The sequence below is a fragment of the Phyllosticta citribraziliensis genome (genome assembly GCF_038025025.1).
Source record: "Phyllosticta citribraziliensis strain CPC 17464 chromosome Unknown J3D65scaffold_9, whole genome shotgun sequence".
Classification (NCBI taxonomy): domain Eukaryota; kingdom Fungi; phylum Ascomycota; class Dothideomycetes; order Botryosphaeriales; family Phyllostictaceae; genus Phyllosticta; species Phyllosticta citribraziliensis.
The window spans coordinates 840,624-859,094 of record NW_027117346.1 but is presented as its reverse complement, the minus strand read 5'-3'; the positions used below and the strand labels follow the sequence as shown (position 1 = coordinate 859,094).

At 58.6% G+C, this 18,471-nt stretch overlaps 7 protein-coding genes across 7 annotated transcripts; 4 read left to right on the top strand and 3 right to left on the bottom strand.

The window, feature by feature from the left end:
* The first annotated feature begins 1,021 nt into the window (after positions 1-1,021).
* On the top strand, positions 1,022-4,350 carry J3D65DRAFT_466904 (uncharacterized protein). The gene is made up of 4 exons (XM_066796477.1): positions 1,022-1,597; positions 1,644-3,241; positions 3,290-3,370; positions 3,417-4,350. The coding sequence occupies exons 1-4, from the start codon at positions 1,111-1,113 to the stop codon at positions 4,173-4,175; spliced, it is 2,925 nt and encodes a 974-aa protein (XP_066653050.1). The 5' UTR covers positions 1,022-1,110; the 3' UTR covers positions 4,176-4,350.
* A 580-nt stretch (positions 4,351-4,930) lies between these two features.
* Positions 4,931-6,506, top strand: J3D65DRAFT_647056 (aminotransferase class-III-domain-containing protein; the record flags this gene model as incomplete). The annotated part of the gene is made up of 2 exons (XM_066802317.1): positions 4,931-5,253; positions 5,300-6,506. 2 exons carry the CDS (start codon positions 4,931-4,933, stop codon positions 6,504-6,506), a joined length of 1,530 nt encoding a protein of 509 aa, XP_066653049.1.
* Positions 6,379-6,820, top strand: J3D65DRAFT_467131 (uncharacterized protein). Its single transcript, XM_066796480.1, has one exon. The coding sequence runs from the start codon at positions 6,517-6,519 to the stop codon at positions 6,763-6,765; it is 249 nt and encodes an 82-aa protein (XP_066653048.1). The 5' UTR covers positions 6,379-6,516; the 3' UTR covers positions 6,766-6,820.
* J3D65DRAFT_632129 (WLM domain-containing protein) lies at positions 6,797-8,130 on the bottom strand. Its single transcript, XM_066800983.1, has one exon. It carries the CDS (start codon positions 8,052-8,054, stop codon positions 6,876-6,878), a length of 1,179 nt encoding a protein of 392 aa, XP_066653047.1. The 5' UTR covers positions 8,055-8,130; the 3' UTR covers positions 6,797-6,875.
* A 183-nt stretch (positions 8,131-8,313) lies between these two features.
* On the bottom strand, positions 8,314-9,793 carry J3D65DRAFT_632127 (LicD family-domain-containing protein). Its single transcript, XM_066800982.1, has 4 exons — positions 9,371-9,793; positions 9,305-9,314; positions 8,635-9,246; positions 8,314-8,585 (listed from the first exon to the last, which is right to left on the bottom strand). The coding sequence occupies exons 1-4, from the start codon at positions 9,489-9,491 to the stop codon at positions 8,507-8,509; spliced, it is 822 nt and encodes a 273-aa protein (XP_066653046.1). The 5' UTR covers positions 9,492-9,793; the 3' UTR covers positions 8,314-8,506.
* A 1,560-nt stretch (positions 9,794-11,353) lies between these two features.
* J3D65DRAFT_467007 (allophanate hydrolase subunit 2-domain-containing protein) lies at positions 11,354-15,740 on the bottom strand. Its single transcript, XM_066796479.1, has 4 exons — positions 15,420-15,740; positions 12,914-15,367; positions 11,880-12,870; positions 11,354-11,822 (listed from the first exon to the last, which is right to left on the bottom strand). The coding sequence occupies exons 1-4, from the start codon at positions 15,465-15,467 to the stop codon at positions 11,584-11,586; spliced, it is 3,732 nt and encodes a 1,243-aa protein (XP_066653045.1). The 5' UTR covers positions 15,468-15,740; the 3' UTR covers positions 11,354-11,583.
* Positions 15,741-17,115: 1,375 nt separating this feature from the next.
* J3D65DRAFT_467188 (uncharacterized protein) lies at positions 17,116-18,296 on the top strand. The gene is made up of 2 exons (XM_066796481.1): positions 17,116-17,510; positions 17,589-18,296. The coding sequence occupies exons 1-2, from the start codon at positions 17,289-17,291 to the stop codon at positions 18,135-18,137; spliced, it is 771 nt and encodes a 256-aa protein (XP_066653044.1). The 5' UTR covers positions 17,116-17,288; the 3' UTR covers positions 18,138-18,296.
* The last annotated feature ends 175 nt before the right edge of the window (positions 18,297-18,471 follow it).

Sequence of the window (18,471 nt, the reverse complement as noted above, 5' to 3'; positions counted from 1 at the left end):
GTATATGAATGCTCCTTAAGCGCAGGCGAAGCAGCGAATGAACGCTCCCTAGGCGCACTTGTATCGCTAGGAGGTCTAATTTCTTTCGACACCCACTGTGCCACTTCTACTTTCATGAATAATATCCATCTTCTCGTGGTCCTGAGCTCGACGACTTGTCTGCGTCATAAGCCGTGAGCGATCGAGTCAATTCATTGCGCCACTTGGTCAAAGTAAACTCAACGCTCGAAACTTGTGCACTGCAAACCCATTGATAGTATATTTTTTACATAAACCAGCGACGGAGGGGGGAAAAAAGAGTAAAAATCGCTGGTGCGAGACACGTACTCAAACCAAATTGTGAAACTTTTGCAGAACATGTCCCATCATTTCTGACGTTTACGCGCTCGCCATTGGCTGTCGTCGAGGTCAGACCTGGAATAGGTGCAGGCAGGCAGGTACCGTTCCGTCGGTCATGGAGCCCGCTTTCGCCGAGATGCGTCCAAGGCCAAGACCCGACAGTAGAGCCTCAGTGGAGGTTGCGTCGCCATCCACAAGGACTGTGTCTGGAGTTTGCAAACACCGCATCAGTGACGGGACCTGCAGCGATCGCAAGCACATTTCGGTCGTCCTACGCCGAACGCGTCAACCACCCGCCAAAACTATAATGCCATAGGGGTCCGCCCAACTGCTCCGCGACTTCGCCGGTCCAACTGAACCATCCCATCTCCTTCACTCCCACCACGCTCCCTACCAGACCACGACCGGCATTGCCTGCGCGCTCCTTTGGCTCCTTGACCCTCCAGTCGCGATACGAATCGCTTACGCCCGCGACCGACGACCCTTCCCTCCGACCTTGGACATCGCCGACCGCATCGCAGCGCACCCGGTGCCTCAACCGACGAGGGCAAGATTTGAGAATTGGCCTGACATCCGCCGAACCTGCCAACATTTCGCATCCGACGCGCAAAGTGAGAGACGTGGTGCGGGGTCATGCCGCTGCGAGTTGAGCGTCTGTATAGATACGGCATCGCTTAGTGCTCGACGGTCTTGGGGCTTGTTTTCCCTCATCCGCCCATTTGCCTCTTCTCCTGCGCTCTTCGCCGCGTCAACTCCGACCGCCTGCACACCATGTCGGAAAGCGAAACCGACAGGCAAGCCGCTCAATTGGAGCCCGAGGTGCGCGACATGAAGCTTGAGACTGAGAGCCCCGCAGACGATGGAGGCGCACATCACCAGGGCGAGCTGGAGCCGGACAGGCAGGAGCAGGCCCTGACCGCGAATGGATCCGCCTCGCCACCCAAGTCTGCCGTCAAATCGAGCCCACATACCCCCGCTAAGATGGAGAGCGGCAGCCAAACCCCCGCCGAGAGCCTGGAGGGCGAAGAAGTCGTTGGTGGCGACATCACGGTAAAGCTAGAGCCCGGCAAGGCTCCCAAACTTGCGCGCTCATCGTCGCAGAGGATCGAGAAGAAACCGCCGCCGCTCTTCCTCGACTACGAGGACAAGACTCTAGAGTCTACCACGACTTTTACTCTTCTCGAGGAATGCACCTACGGCAACAAGTACATGGGCTCGACCGAGCACGCCCTCGAGTGCGACTGCGCCGAGGAGTGGGGTATGGCTCTCGCCTTGGTTTCTCTGCGCATTGCTGACATTTCTAGACTCGGAGAGCAAGGAAAACCTCGCGTGCGGCGAAGACTCGGATTGCATCAACCGCGCTACCAAGATGGAGTGCGTCGGCGATTGCGGCTGCGGCCCAAACTGCCAAAACCAGCGATTCCTGAGGAAACAAAACGCCGACGTGACAGTCATCAAAACCGAAAAGAAAGGATATGGGTTGCGTGCAAACGCCAACCTGAAGCCAAATGACTTTGTTTTCGAGTACATTGGGGAGGTCATTAATGAGGGCCACTTTCGCCGCCGGATGACCCAATACGACCACGAGGGCATTAAGCATTTTTATTTCATGTCGCTCACCAAAGGCGAATTTGTCGATGCAACGAAGAAAGGAAACCTGGGACGCTTTTGCAACCACTCGTGCAATCCCAATTGCTACGTCGACAAGTGGGTGGTCGGTGACAAACTGCGCATGGGCATCTTTGCCGAGAGACACATCAGAGCCGGCGAGGAGCTCGTCTTCAACTACAACGTCGATCGCTATGGCGCTGACCCTCAACCATGCTATTGCGGCGAGCAAAATTGCACAGGCTACATTGGAGGCAAGACGCAGACCGAACGGGCCACCAAGCTCTCGCACACCACCATCGAAGCCCTCGGAATTGACGACTCGGACGGCTGGGATACCGCCGTTGCCAAGAAGCCCCGCAAGAAAAAGGTTGCCGAAGACGACGAAGAATATGTCAACAATGTTCAGCCAAAGTCTCTTGAGGAAGGCGGCGTCACCAAAGTCATGGCAACGCTCATGCAGTGCAAGGAGAAGTGGATTGCCGTTAAGCTTCTGAGCCGTATTCAGCGCAGCGACGATGAAAGGGTCATGAATCGGGTGATTCGCATGCATGGCTACCAGATCCTCAAAACCGCCCTCAACAACTTCTTTGACGACAACAATGTTTGCCTGCAGATTCTGGAAATTCTGGACAAGATGCCACGCTTGTCCCGCAACAAGATTCAAAATTCAAATATTGAGGAGACGGTCGAGAAGCTCAAGAGTAGCGAGCATGAGCAGGTAGCCAGCAAAGCCGGTCGCCTCCTTTACGAATGGAGCCAGCTGAAGATGGAATACCGCATACCTCGAGTCAAGCGCGATCCAAACATTGTCGTCGAATCAAGGCGCAACGAGCGGGAGGAGCGTGAGAGGAAGCGTTCAAGGTCGCGATCAAAGTCACCAGCAGCTCCCAAGGGCCCCTCCGCTCCTCGCAACGCGCTCCCTGCAAGACCACCTTTTGCGCAAGCAAGACAATTTCGTCGTCCGCCTCAATTGCCCCTTCCTCCGGGATGGTTCATGGCTCACAATGATCGTGGAAAACCGTATTATTATAGTTCCAGCGGCGAAACTACCTGGCAACGTCCAACCGCTCCAGCTGCGCAACCACCTCCACCTCCCCGAGAAAATGAACAGTCTAGGCGATTAGAAGACATCATCCGTAGTATCACGGAGGGTGGGACGCCCAAGACGCAGACCCCTGCCGAGTCGACGACTCCCCAAGCGACCGAATCTGCGAAAAAGGAGAAGAAGCCGAGCACGGAGAAGTGGAGGACGCTTACAGAAGAACAGCAAAAGAAGCTGTACAAAAAGATTGTGAGCCTCTTTGGCCTTGTTCTCAGCCGACATGCTAACAGTTGTCAGATGTGGCCCCACATAAATGCCGTCCTCCACGAGTTCAAGAACAAGCTGCCCAGGGACGACCTGAAGCGGTTTGGCAAAGAGGTAAGCTTCCAAGCCCTGAATGACCTCAGTCGCTGACATGTTCCAGCTATCGGACAAGCTGGCCAACTCGGATTACAAAAACGGCCGGGTTCAAGATCCTACCAAAATAGCCAAGAAGCAAATTGCTGGTATCAAACAGCACTGCAAGGAGTTCCTTGGCAAGGCGGTGAAGAAGAGGAAAGAGCGCGAGGATCGCAAGCGGACGCAAGAAAAGGCGAAGCCCACGGCTCCCGAAGAGAATGGGAGCACGACGCCGCTTGGTGAGCCAGGAGTCAAGCAGACCCCAGAGGACGCCAAAGCAGAAGACGAAGGGATGCCCGATATTTCCGACGACGAGTTTGCAGACGCAAACGAAGAATCCCCCATCTCGCAGACCGACAGTCACTCCAAGCGCAAAAGGGACGAGGAGACTCCCAACGGCACCTCGCCAGACGACGACGTGTCCTCGGCATCGAAAAAGCAGAAGATGGCACAGCTGGCCCCGCCACCACCTCCACCGCCGCCTCCAGCCGATGGTAGTCCCATGGACGAGCAAGACGACGTGGATGCTTTCGAGGGTGGCGACGCAAATCAAGGCATGGCGGCGGATGGCGAGGCTACGGAGAATTCGACCAAACTGCTCAACGAAGCCAACGTAGAGAGGAACATGGCTGTCAGGGTAGACGGTGCAGACGCGTCTGGAGCCAACGGTCATCCCAGTCCGATGCAGCTGGCGACGCCATCGACCAGCGACTCGTGCGAAGGCAATTTTGATCGCATGAATCCGGAGCGGTTGCGGCAGCTGGGCATCACCAGCGGCAGGTGACGAGGGGATGATGGAGGCAGTGGTTGCGATTCGACTTGTCCAGAAATTTTAATAATGCTTTCTTCGGTTGCTGCATGGTCAGTTGGGTTCTGGGTTCCGACGCAAAAGTCGGCGTGGGGTGGCTCTGATGGAAAAGGCGTTTTGAGCATGGTTAGCTTGGCTGGTTGCATCTCGACAGCGACATCGGGAGGATTCGGGGAAGGTCGGGGCAGTGGTGTTTTTGCGATTCTTGCGATACTCCGGGAGACGGAGCAGCGGAGCAGTGGATACAGGTGAAGATTTGGTAATTGTTTGCGGGAGAGAGCGTCTTATCGTGGCACTGTTGGTGTGCAGAGAGCGCCGTACACGCCATGGCCGTCGCATGCAGTACCCACTCTCGGCCTAGGCTTTCCCCGCGGCGTCAAGGGCGCCATCTTGGCGTGCGTCGATTCGCTGCTCGGCCCCGACGCCCCTGCACGCCCTACGGTACGCCAGATAGTCCTGGGGTCTTGGTTGACCTGACCTGAACAATTCTCCACCCAAACACCACCAGCCTGGATATAAACGCCTGCTCGCCCTCGTTCCTGAATCATCGCATCCTCTTCCTTACTCTCAGCCTTTGGACCTACCCACCCTTCTCACCCCCGTCAGCAACCGCCTCAGACAAACTTCGCCCGTGCCAACCTTCAACGCGGGGAAACCGCCACGCTCCTGCCCTTTTTCCGCCCGTCCACGGCATCCGTTCTCCCTGCCCACACACACTGCCACTCTTCACCATGGCCTCCTTCGCCCGCTCCGTCCCCAAGGTTTCTCCTGCTGTTGCGCGCGCCTCCGCAAGGGTTGCTGTGCCCAGCAGGAAGTATGCCACCGCTGCTGCTGCTGCTGCTGCGACTGCCACCAACGGCACCGAGCCCTCGCTCTTCCACAATGAGCCCGCCGGCCCCGTCATCCGCACCCAGATTCCGGGTCCTCAGACCAAGCCCGCCATTGACCGCCTGGAGAAGGTCTTTGACACGCGCAGCTTGAACATGATGGCCGACTACCGCGCCAGCTCGGGCAACTACATTGCCGACTTGGACGGCAACGTGCTGCTTGATGTGTAAGTCGGACATGCTGATCTTGAGAATCTCTGCTGACTCCTGCAGCTACGCCCAGATTGCTTCCATCCCCGTTGGTTACAACAACGCGACCCTTCTCAAGGCCGCCACCTCGCCGGAGATGGCCAGCGCCATCATCAACCGCCCGGCGCTCGGCAACTTTCCTCAGCACGACTGGGCCGAGATTCTCGAGACTGGCATTCTCAAGGTGGCGCCCAAGGGCTGCAACCAGGTCTTTACCGGCCAGTCTGGATCCGATGCCAACGAGCTGGCCTTCAAGGCCGCTTTCATGTGGAAGAGGCAACAACAGCGCGGTGGTGCCCACGTCGAGTTCACCGAGGAGGAGATGCTGTCGTCCATGAACAACGCTCAGCCTGGTGCTCCCAACTTCTCCATCCTCTCCTTCAAGTCTGGCTTCCACGGTCGCATGTTTGGATCGCTCTCCACCACCCGCAGCAAGCCCATCCACAAGCTCGACATTCCCGCCTTTGACTGGCCTCAGGCTCCCTTCCCCATGTGCAAGTACCCTCTCGACCAGTACGCCGCCGAGAACGCTGCCGAGGAGAAGCGCTGCCTCGAGGAGACTGAGCGCCTGCTCACCACCTACCACAACCCGCCCGCTGCCATCATCATCGAGCCCGTTCAGTCCGAGGGTGGCGACAACCACGCCTCGCCGGCCTTCTTCCGCGGCCTCCGCGAAATTACAAAGAAGCACGACATCCTCATGATTGTTGACGAGGTCCAGACTGGTGTTGGCGCCACGGGCAAGTTCTGGGCGCACGAGCACTGGGACCTCCCCACGCCTCCCGACATGGTTACCTTCTCCAAGAAGGCCCAAACTGCTGGCTACTACTTTGGCAACAACGAGCTCCGTCCCAACAAGCCGTACCGCCAGTTCAACACCTGGATGGGTGACCCTGCCCGCGCCATCCTCTTCCGCGCCATCATTGAGGAAATCGAGGCCCTCAACCTCGTCGAGAACACGGCCATCACTGGCGACTACCTCTACCAGGGACTCGAGCAACTGCAGCAAAAGTATCCCAACGAGATCCAGAGCCTCAGGGGCAAGGGCCAGGGCACCTTCATTGCCTGGGACAGCCCCCGCCGTGACGAGGTGCTGGCCAAGGCCAAGACTATCGGCATCAACATTGGTGGCAGCGGTGCCGCCGCCGTCCGTCTGCGGCCCATGTTGATCTTCCAGAGGCACCACGCCGACATTCTGCTCGAGGGCCTGGAGAAGATTTTCAAGGCATGAGCTCATTGTAATGTACAAGGAGGGTTTTGTTCTTGACGTCCTTTTTGCTGCCCCGGCTTTTGCTTTGCCCTATCGGGTCGAAACCAAAAATTGCTGCGTGGCTTGGATCTTTTTTTTGCAAAAGCATTCGGCGTTTCCTTTTTTTTTTTTTTGTTTCTTCACGTCTTTCGGTCAAAATGTAGCAGACACGAACAACGCATCATGGCATGGTATTCAGGATAGGATGGGCAGGGAGGGTTCCCAGATACAGGGAGAATGATATCCAATGACTATTTGTCTTGCAAAAAGTCTTTTTTGAGAAGTGTGAATGAGCTGCCATTGGGGAATCGTTTGCTATCTTTTTATGCGTTGATGGATGCCCTTATCCACCTACTTCTCTCCCTCCTTCTCCCGACTTGCCCTCTTGGCCCTCTCCTCCGCGGCTTTGGCCATCATTTCCCTCCGACTAGCTGGACTGCTCACACTACTACTCAACGTCCCGCTCGCGCCGCCGCCCAGCACAAACGTCCCGCCCGTCCACCCACCATGGTCGACGGCATCGCCCCTCAACTCCGGATCGCCAGGGGGCTCGTACACCTCATCGCCGCCACTGCCGCCAACCCTCCGTCCGCCCCTCGTCCAATCGGCGCGCTCGACCTCCTTCTCAATGGCGCGACACAAGTCCCAAAAGTTGCGGTCGTGGTCGCCCCACACGTTGTGCGCCAGCTCGTGGCACAGGGTGCGGCGGATGGTGCGGTAGTCGCGGTAGCCGTCGTACGCGTCGGTGCGCAGCCGCAGCTCGACCACCTCGCCGCGGTTGCGGTTCAGGCCCAGCGTGCGCGACTCGTGCGTCGTGTGCGCCGCCGGGTCCATCTCCGTCAGCAGCCCGACGCGGAACCGGTGCGTCCGCATCGCGCTGCGGATCCCCGCGTCGTCGGCGAGGCGCCGCAGGAGGGCCGCGCTGCGCTCGGCGTGCGGGAGGTGTGGCAGCGGCCGGATGGCAGAGAACGTGTATGTGGCGTCGGCCGCCGCTTGCGCGCTGCGCTGCCGTGTCGGCGCGGGCGTGGCGGGCGCGACGGGGTACGCGCGGTTGGAGCGCGCGGCGTGTGCGGTGGTGCCGGCCGTGACAGCGTGTTGCAGGGCGGCGATGGCGGCGGGGGCGTGGCCGAGGAGTTGGATCTTGCGCGAGACGAGAGAAGCGAGGGGCAGCGAGGCATGTGCGGCGCTGAAGGGCGGCTTGACGAGCCCCGGTTTGGGCGATATGAGCAGCTTCTGGTGGGTGGGCGGGAGCTGGAAGGAGGGGTGCGTCGAGATGGCGGAGGAGAGGTCGGAGAGCGTCGCGCGAGGGGCGAAGTGGAGAGTGTATTTGGTCCCGTGGTGGGTTAGGGTGAGGGCGATGGAGTCGGCCGTGGGCGAGGAGAGGTAGAGGGGGTTGTCATCGTTCGCGGGCGAGGTTTCATCGTGAGCGTCGTTCGTGGCGGCTACCTGGTCGTCGCTTGACGGTAGACCTCGAGTCGGCGATGTGGGTTGGTATTGAGGAGTTGTAGAGGCTTCAGCGTTCGATGCCATGGCGGTGTCGTTTGCCAGATTCGTAAGGGAAGGTTGTATGGAGAGGAGGCGACATGGTTGCGGCTGACGGAGGATATGTATAGGTTATGTCGAGGGGGACGGGGATGGATTTCGTCCGATTTCCAGTCGCATCCGCAGCGTCTCCGATTACAAATGAGGTCATCAACACGGTTTAGCGTGGCTCGGGCTTGGCCAAAAAGCTTCCTCGCCTTTTGCCTCAACTTAATCCCAACCGTCATGTCGTGACCATGACTACTTCCTGTGTCCAACGTTTTTGATTGATATTGCTTTACAAAGAATCAGCTTTGACAAGGTGGCAGTCGCCATGCTTCCGCAGCTCATGCAACGCCGATTGATGCTGTCGCTTGGCAGACGCCTGGGGTATCATGCTAAACATCTGAAAAACCAGAACCCATTCCACAAAAACACACATGCAAATGTCCATCGTCACATCATGAAGTAGGCTGGTCTCCCCCCTCGCCCTCTTTTTCCAACTTCACCCACTGGAACGACTGCTGGTCCCACCGATGACTGCCCAAGTGTAAGTGTCCAGCTTTGCCAAAATGGGCAGCAAACTTACCCTTCGTACTCTTCCAGTGTCAACGCCTTGTTGTTGTATTCTTCGACAAGAATTTTGGCGTAGTTAAAGGGTACCCAAGCAACAACACCCTCAAACAAGGTTGGGCGCAGTGGAAACAAATCCCTCGTCCTATAACGATGCTCGTTTTTACAGCTCCAGACACCTGGATCCTCGTCTGGCCGCGTCTCAGTCAGGCCGGTAATGTCGATGTACAGGCCATTGCTCGTGTCGATCCATCGAGCGTCGATGACGTTGTTTCCATCGCCTCGGATGCGTTCCGCCGAGTAGGGATTCACGTCGAGCAGGTACTCGCGCTTGACATCGTCGCCCAGGTCCGACTCGTACGGCCAGCGCGTCATGTTGTAGTTTTGGGCGAGGTGGACGAGGGTCGAGTCGGCCACTTGGGTGTCGACGTCCCAGTCCCACGGCAGCATGCCGCCGCTCCACCACCAACCAAGCAGCGTGCCGTGCGCGATCCACGTCTCCAGACCATGTTCCCGGAACCAGGTGAGGTAGGCTCGCGTCAGGTGGCGGAGCGTGAGCAAGCGGTCCTCGTAGCTGTCCTGGCCCTTGAAATATCTCAAATCGTAATGGCCTAGAATCTCGCTGCCGCTGATTTCAGTGTTAGAAATATTTGCGAAGCACGATCAACTGGTACGCGGCGACTTACCCAGGCTCGTCTGTCGTCTGTTAGATGATTCAGTTGCCTGGCAGGGGAAAGGGGCAGTCCACGTACGAAAGTATTTTGTATCTTCTCGCCGCACCAGTTCATGTTTGTAATTTTTGGCAGTGGGAATGGCTGAGGCCGAGACTGTGACGACGACAGCAGCCGAGGTGAGCAGACCCAAGACCCTCATGACGACCAAGGCTTGGTCGAGGGGGAGGAGGAGACAATCTAGGGATTATGTATCCAGCAGAGGTCACACGAATGGGTGACGCGGCCGCAGGGGACGTGGCAGCCAGAGGGTGTCAAGGGAGAGGGGGGAGGGAGGGATAAAGTGCAATATTTACAGGGAAAAGAGAAGCAGAAGAAGAGACAAGGCGGCGGTGGTGGTTTGGAGAAGACGTCAATGTTGGTACATGGGGAGTGATGGTGGGAGGGTACCCAAAGCAGCAAACAGAAGAAAAGGGAAGAGGGTGAGAGAGCGATGATGAGACGACAGGCCAGGTGAGAGGGTGGTGGGGCCATAGGGCAGGGCAGGCAGGGCAGGTTTGACTTGGATGGCAAGAGACAGCCAGGCTGCACTGCACTGCGCAAGCGACTAAGCAGGCAAGAGGTCGCGTGCAGCCGGGGCGACGTCCATTACCTTACGTTGGCTGACTGACGATGCCATGGCATTCGTAGCGCCGAGCCGGCAAAGAGACATCCGTGTACTGGACCTGGTTTGCTTCGGCATCGTAAGGTGCTGTAGGCCAAGTGGAGTTGGATCTGGCGGGGAGTCCGGTCGATGGGAGTGTTCTACAAGGGCACGCGACCACTTTCACTTCTCTTCGACTTCACCCCACGTCCACTCCACCTCAGCGACCGGACCCGACCCAACTCACCAAACTGGCCGTTGCGCCGACGCGTCCAAGCGAAAGCCCCATCGTCATGATCAGGACAGGCATTCGTCCTCTCTCCGGTCCAGCCGCAGCACGCTGTGTTCACTTGTCCAAGCCACAAACAGCCGGAAGCCCGCCGCTTCGGAGATAAGATCCATGGCCAAAGGGCATGAGCGCGTGTAGGACTCTGTACGACAAGACTGCAAATGAAAAGGTCGACATGGTGTACGGGTGTCTCTAGCTGGCGAGGTTGGAATTGACTTTGTGAAGGGACCGGAACCCACCGCTAGTCGACCGTTGGAGCCCGCTCACCCGCTCGCTCCTGTCAACCACAACACGAACGCCAACTCAAACTACACCATCCGCATTGCAAACAACGTCCACGCTGAACGAGTGGCTTGCCGTTGCCAAGCGGGCGCCAGAAACACCAATGCCCGTGGCGAGCCGAGCCAGCCCAGTGCCACCGTGTACCAACCAGCTTTTGGCCCCCCAAACCTCTCTGATGAAGGAATCTCTCTCTCACACACTGTCTCTCTGCCCCTTTGCCCGTCGTGCTTCCTCGCATTTGCTACAGCCACCCTCGCAGACAGGCAGCAACAACCAACTCCGCCAAATTCCGTACTCGTATCACACTGGCGACTACGCCGGGCCCGGATGACGATCCCCCTCTCTCCCCTTCCCCTCGCTCTGTCCGGCAACGACCGAGCCGCGCACGCACGCACGGAGGACCCCGAAGTCCGAGAGCCATTGGAGAGAAATCCAGAAGTCTCTTCTTTCATCTCCTCTTCGTCACTCCGTCTTGGTCTTTGTCAGGGCGTCAATACGTCGGCGTATTAATTGCCCCATTAACCTCTCGGCAGGGCTTGGTTCATCCCAGCCGCTGAGGTGACGGGCTGTCGGGTCTCGGGTGTCGGGCTGGCCCACGCGCCTCTTGCTCATCACTCGCATCGCTCACCTCAGCCACCCGTCGCCGCCCTTTGTTTTGTAATCTCTGCTTGCGTCAGGGGACGGCGCACGCACACGCGTTTGCTCGCGCCTCTGTGCTGCTTGCTGAAGAGGCTTGCGCAGGGGATTCACAAGACCAGTCCCACTGGCTGGAGGCGCTCTCACCGTTTCCGCGGCTGCACAATCTCGAAACTGACCATCCAACGATGGAACTTCCTGGCAAGAAGTCGACAGTGCTTCTACGCGTGATACGGTTGTTCGAAACGCATTCCAACACGTAATATCGCAGCACCAAGAGGACGAAGCATTCGCAAAAAACAAGCACTTTGCATCTCACACTTATGGATGCCAGACCAGGACCTCTGTCAGCCAATCAAACTCTAGCCAAGGCGACCAAAATCAGGGACTTCCCCTCACTCTACCAAAACCTCCATCTGGGTTCATCCCACATGCATCTCTCCATCACCCTCTCCGCACAAGCGCAATCTTGGCTCCTGCGCTCACCGTCTCGCCGGGCTTGACCAACACCTTTTCAATCTTTGCGGGAGCCTTGATGTCATCCGGTAGCCGCACCGCAATCTCGAGCTTCATGGCTTCGAGAATGGAGACGAGGTGATTGGGTTCGAGGGCGACGCCGTCGGCGACCTCGACCTTCCAGACATTGGCGTCGACGGGCGCTTCGATGGCCACGATTGCGGGGTCTTTGGGCAAACTTAGTAAACCAACAAGATGAGAAGAGGTGGAAATGGCACTCTTACCGTCCAGCAATTTCTCGACCGTCCCCATGTCGAGACCGACTTTGCTCTTCTCCTCTCTCCACTTGGCCAGGCTTATCTGCTCCTCCTTCATCATCTCGGCATTCGCTTTGCGCTGCCTCTCCCTGACAGCCACGACCTCGTCCTTGGTCTTCTTCAGCAATTCGTTGTGCTCAGCCACATCGAACAAGACCTCCTCCCACTCCCATTCATACAATCCAGCCTCCCACTTGGCCAGCGTGCGCCCCATCTCATCCTCGCTGATCTCGGAATAGGTCAAAAGATCCCAATCCTGAAAGACCCACGGCCGCACCGGGCTGCATCCCTTGCGCCACCCCAGCGCGTCAAAGCTCGGCACCGTGCGCCCCGTCATCTGGTACCCCCCGGGGCTGTCGACCGGGTATAGGCTCATGCAAGAGCCTCCCCACGACACGGTGCCTGCAGGCGTGTAGACGCGCGACGGGTTCTGCTTGGGGCAGTTCATACGATGTCGCGGGTCTGCTGGCAGGCATACCGTGTTGCCGCAGTAGAAGCCCACGCATACGGCCACAAACGTGCCCGTCAAGTACGTCTTGACCAGATCCTGCGGCTCCAGTCCGTTGTTACGCGCCACAAAGGCTAGGTTGTCCGGGAGGTAGGGCGCGTGCGGCCGCTGCGTCTCCATGTACCGGGCCACAGCTTCGCGCTGTTCGGGGCTGGAGAAGCTGATGGGCAGCTTGAAGCGTCTACAGGGGATCTTGGTCGTTGAGAGGTCACCCAGTTGCGATTCGTAGGCTTGGAGCTGCGAGATGAGCTTATCGCGCGGCAGCGCTGCGCCATCGTAAAAGAGGGTGAGGGTTGTGCAGCAGCCCATGGTGGTTATGAGAGCATCATGGAGCCAAGATGGTATCTTGCTCGGGTCGCGGAGCAGAGTCTCGAGCTTGGTGACGCGGCTGCGATGGTTGAGGTCGAAGTTTTGGTTGCCGTATTCGACCATGATATGGTCGTCGCCGCCCTGCATCGTCAGTACTTTTCTCTTCCGTTGCTGGTTTTCTTACCTGTCGATAAGTCACGGCTGGCAGATTGCCTTCTTGAGGTCTGTGCCAGAGAACGGCCTTTTCCCAATTCCCCTTTGCCGTTGACGGCGCTTGACTGTGGGCATCAAAAGGCTCGACCTGCTCAAATTTGCCTCCAGTCTCGACCGCCTTCTCCAAACTCTTCAGGAAACTCTCAAGCCGCGCCCTCAGCTCCAAAGCGTCCCCGAGTGACACGCGCTCGTACTGCAGCTTGTCGCCAGCCTTGATCTGGCCCAACTTCCACCAGTCGGCGCGCACGACCGTCGTAGACGATACGAAGCCGCCAAAGTTGGGGCAGTCGACGGGAAAGATGCAAGGGTCGTCGCCGGTCCAGTTGAGTGTGCCGAGCGGGTACCCGTACTCGACGAGGTTGCTTGGGTGGGCGCCGCCTTCGCCGCCGTCTTTTCGTGCCCATTTGGGAATGGGGCCAACCAAGCGGATTCCCGTGCGGCTTGCATTGTGCGACACCTTCCAGATGGTCGAGTAAATCATCTCGATATCCTCGGGAGTCAGGAAGCCGTCGTCGTGCGGGCCCGACATGGCCTTGACTTTCCAGTCGTTGGTGTAGACGGGCCGCAGGTGCTCTGGGATGCTGATTTCCTGTGTAGCCAGCTCCGAAGGTATCTCGCGCGCTACTTGCAGAAAGTCGCCAGGGGCAAGTGGTCGCCCTTGGTATCCGCCTAGGCCGACTGACGGCGACGTGCTCTTGGAGCCAAAGTAGTCTGCCACGCCGGGAAGTCCGCCGTAGATGGCCAGGTACGAGCGACAGCCGCCGCCAGTCGTCTTGCCAATCTTAAGCTTTTGGCCCGCGACGATAGCCTTGCGCGTCCACATAGGGAACGGTGCGCCGTCGAGGGTTGCCTCCATGGGCGCACCACACAGAGCTACGACGGCCGGGCCAATGAAGCGCAACTCAGGGCCACTGAGCGTCATCTCCAGTCCTTCCTTGCCGCGCGGGTTTCCCACGAGCAGGTTGCCAATTTGAAAGGCCAGCGGGTCCATGGGTCCTGAGTGGGGTATCCCCTTGCCCACGGCGGGCCGCGCGGGGAGGTCTTGGACGAGGGTATATGCGCCGGCAGAGATGACGTCGATTGCGTGCGGAGCAAAGTCAAAGGTCTTGAGGAAGCTGGTCAGCGTGTAGCCGGCCTTGAAATTGGCGTCGCTGACTATTGCCTCGAGGAACTCGAGGTTGGTCGGCGGTCCGCAGATTTTGGAGCCCGAGAGGACCTGTTGGATCTTAGAGATGGCCTCGTCGCGAGTAGGAGCGTGGACCATGGCTTTGGCGATCAAGGGGTCGTAGTTGGGCGTTATTCGCGCCCCCGTAAAGACCCACGTATCGATTCTCGTCCCGGGCACCTCTTTCCAGCTGACTTGCTGCAGCAGACCGGGGCTGGGAGCGTAGTCTCGAACTGGATTCTCTGCGTACACTCGTACTTCGATTGCCGCGCCCTTGGGTCCCGAAGGCTGCAGACTCTTTAGGTATTTTGCCTCGAATCCACCTTTTCCTGCTCTTTCAGCGTCGGCCTGCTTCAGCATCATTTCGACCAGGTCGACGCCGTAGCACAGCTCCGTAATGCCGTGTTCGACCTGCAACCGCGTATTCATCTCGAGGAAGAAAAAGTCGCCCGTCTTGTCGTCGACCAAAAACTCGACCGTCCCCGCCGACGCATACTTGATCGACTCGGCGAGCAGCACGGCAGCGTCGCCCAGCTTCTGCCTCAACTCGGGCCTCTTCTCAACAAACGGGCTGGGGCATTCCTCGACGACCTTCTGGTGTCTGCGCTGAATCGAGCACTCGCGCTCGCCAAAGTGCACCGCCTGCCCCGCGCCGTTGCCAAACACCTGCACCTCGACGTGTCTGCTTTCGGCGTAGAAGCGCTCCAGAAAGACGCCGCCTTCTTTGAACAGCGTCTCGCCTCTGCTGCGGACGACGGCAAAGCCCTCTCGGACTTCATCCTCGTTTGCGCACGTCACCAGCCCCATGCCTCCGCCGCCGCCCGTCGCCTTGAGCATGACCGGGAAGCCCAGCTCGCGCGCCACGCGCGCCGCCTCGTCGGCATCCTGCACCAGGCCCTGCGAGCCGGGGACGATGGGCACGCCGGCGGCGCGCGCCAGGTCGCGCGCGACGTGCTTGACGCCAAAGGCCTCGATCTGGTCGGGGCCCGGGCCGACCCAGGCGATGCCGGCGTCGCGGACGGCGCGCGCGAAGGCGGCGTTTTCGGACAGGAAGCCATAGCCCGGGATGATGGCGTCGGCTTGGTGGCGGCGGGCGATGTCGATGATGGCGGCCGTGTCGGTGTAGGCGGTGCTGGGCGAGGGCGAGGGGAGCAGCACGGCCGTGTCGGCGAGCGAGACGTGCAGGGAGGCGGCGTCGGCGGACGAGTAGATTGCGATGGTGTGGATGTGGTGGAGTTGGGCGGTGCGGATTATGCGGACCTGAAGGTGATTAGCATTCTTCTCCGCTGGTACTCGAGTGGTCTTCACTTACCGCAATCTCGCCTCGATTGGCTATCAGCAGCGTCTTGATGGCCTCCATTCTGCCTTGTCGCAGCTGCGTCTTCTCACTTCTTCCTCTTTTACTGCAGCACAACGCAACTCAATTCTGCGGGCCACGAAACAAGCGAAAGCGCATGTACTGTACGTCAAACACCCTCTTCCTCTGTGTAGACCCCAAAGAAAGAAAGCGGATATCCAGACTGGACAGCGCAAAAAGTGCAAGGTAGGTAGTTGATCGAGCCGTGAGAGCGCGCGCGCGCGAGGAAAAGAAGGCAAACAAGATTAAGTCAATGGGGTTCCCGATACCAGGTCACGCACGCACGCCTGCCCGTCCGCTCTATATCAACCAGATGGCTGGCGGGTCCGTTCTTTTTTTACGTGTTCCCTATCCCTAATCAGTGTGTGTGCGGTAGAATCTGCGGGAAACCTGATGACGAGCATAGCCTCGTTTCCGTTGCTTGGTTGCTGGAGATATGTGATAACCGGCAGCGAACCGGGCGGGCAGCGGGCAGCGGGCAGCAAGCCATGGAAGCAGCGCGACTAATGGCAGAACCGCCTGCCCTCTCCCTGCCACGTCCAGCGGCGGGCGTGTGTGGTCAGGTACCTACCGTGGTGTCCGCGAGTCGCTGCACCGACGACCATCCTGGCGCTCGGTTTCGCCGTTTACGGTGGCAGAACGGACGGATCGACGGACGGATGCCGCTCCCGATCACCTATCAGTCGATTGCCTTACTGGGGCGCATGGACGCATTTTGATCGCCCTCACTGTTGATCTGGAGATACAATAATATGCATGAGGAGTAGGCAAAATGACCCCGCGCGCTCTCGCCATGGCACACGAACGGTATAGTCCGGGTGGCAGAACACAGCGGTATCAGCAGGGAGATGGAAGAGGAGGAGGAGCAGCGTCCTTGGACGCTAAGAGGGGGAGAGCGGAGGGGAGAGGGGCAGGGCAGGGCAGGGATCAAGCTTCCGACGGGCGATTGGCGTTGGCTGGGTATGGATGGATGGATTCGCCTGCTGCTCTAGCTGGAGGGACGCGGGGTGGGGAGAGAAGAACTTAGCTGGCCGTGCGAGAGGCTATTCAGTTGATGGCGACTGTAGCAGAAGGAAGAGATGCAATTACCACCACGTAGAAACGTCGTTTTGCTGTATCCCGGGAATCGTCACGATAGGGCTAGGTTCCCTGCCGGGCTCGCGGGCGGAAGGTTGGAGAGACGTCCCACACTCCAATTGGCGAATGATGGAAGCGGAAAAGAGAGGTGGGGGAGCTTGAGCTCAAGCCACCATCATGCACACACCTCCCTCATACCCCTCCCCTCCTCGTACCCCGCCGCCGCTGTTGTCGCGCGGCCTTTCGACTTTATCTTTGAGTGATTGAGCGAGCGGGCAACGAGACAACGCCGCCCGGTCAGTCGAGGTATCCCTGCCACCTTTCTCTGCTGTTTCTTCCCCTTCTCCTGCTCTACCTAATCGATTCTTGAATGATTGCGATTTGTGAGACCCCACTTTTGAGCCGTGGTGGTCCTGACAATTCTGTGTCTTTCTGTCTTTTCGGCTCACGCTTTTGGGGCGGGTGCGGGTGCCCTGGAGCATGGAGATACCCATTGACCAGTGCTGTGGAGCGGAGCGGAGGGAAGTTTACGTTTCCGTTGGATTATTATCCAGGGCTGGCTGGCTCGTTGATTGACTGATTGACCATATGCCAACCTAACATGCCTGACAAATGTGCCATCCCATCACCCATCCTCTTCCACCTCCCAATTGCTCAACCACCGCACCAAAACAACCCCCTTCGCCTCCCTCGCACCTCTCTCCCCAAACAAACCACACCACGCACGGCACGAAATAGAGACGAACCATGCCGCCATCCTCGCACCCCATCGCCATCAACGTCGACCTCGGCGAGGGCTACGGCAACTACAAGTGCGGGCCCGACGAGGAGCTGATCCCGCTCATCGACCACGCAAACGTCGCGTGCGGCTTCCACGCCGGCGACCCGCTCATCATGGCGCGCACCGTGGCGCTGTGCAAGCAGCACGGCGTCAAGGTCGGCGCGCATCCGGGCTTGCCCGACATCCAGGTATGCTTGCGTTTGCTTTTCTTGAACATGTGCATACACATCGCTGGTCAACTGTTGTTGTTGATGCATCTCCGACAGGGCTTCGGCCGCCGCGAAATCGCCATGTCGCCCGACGAACTGCATGCCATCGTGCTGTACCAAATCGGCGCGCTGCAAGGCTTCCTCGCCGCCGCCAACGTGCCCCTGCACCACGTCAAGCCGCACGGCATCCTGTACGGCATGATCGCGCGCGACGCGGCGCTGTGCCGCGCCGTCTACAGCGCCGTCCCCAAAGGCGTCCCGGTGTTCGGACTCGCCGGCACCAAGCAGGAGGAGGTGGCGCGCGAGCTGGGGCTGCCGTTCGTGGCCGAGCTGTACGGCGACGTCAAGTACCGGGCCGACCGCAGCTTGGTGATTGATCGCGTCAAGAAGGCGTGGAAGGCCGAGGAGGCGGAGAAGCATATTACGGAGCAGGTGTATCAGGGCACTGTCACGGCTGTGACGGGCGAGACGGTCCAGTTGCCGCTTGGTGGCTACCAGGTCTCGCTTTGCTGCCATTCGGATTCGCCCGGTTGCGTCGATATTGTGAAGCAGGCGCGCGGCATCATTGATGCGTGGAATAAGGAGAAGTTTCCGCAGCAGAAGTGAGGGGCATGTAAGGCGAGTAAAAGAAACGGGAAGGGCGATGAGCGTCGAGGTATCGGGAGGGGAGTGCTTGGATGGAAAATGCGGAATTGACGCAGAGTGATGAAATCAAAATTGAAAAGCGACGGGAAGAAAGAGAAGCGCGTGATCACGGACAAGGACAAATACCTTACTGCACCTGAAAACCCTTGGAATTTGGTATCTATCGATAGCTTGCTTGCCCTGTATGCAAATCAGCAAAAGTGAAATGTCTGCATGGCCCCTTTGTCGAGGCCCTTCTTCATGCTTCGGCGTCCTCATATTGGCCCTCTAGTTGCTTTTCCTGTAAAACCCAGGC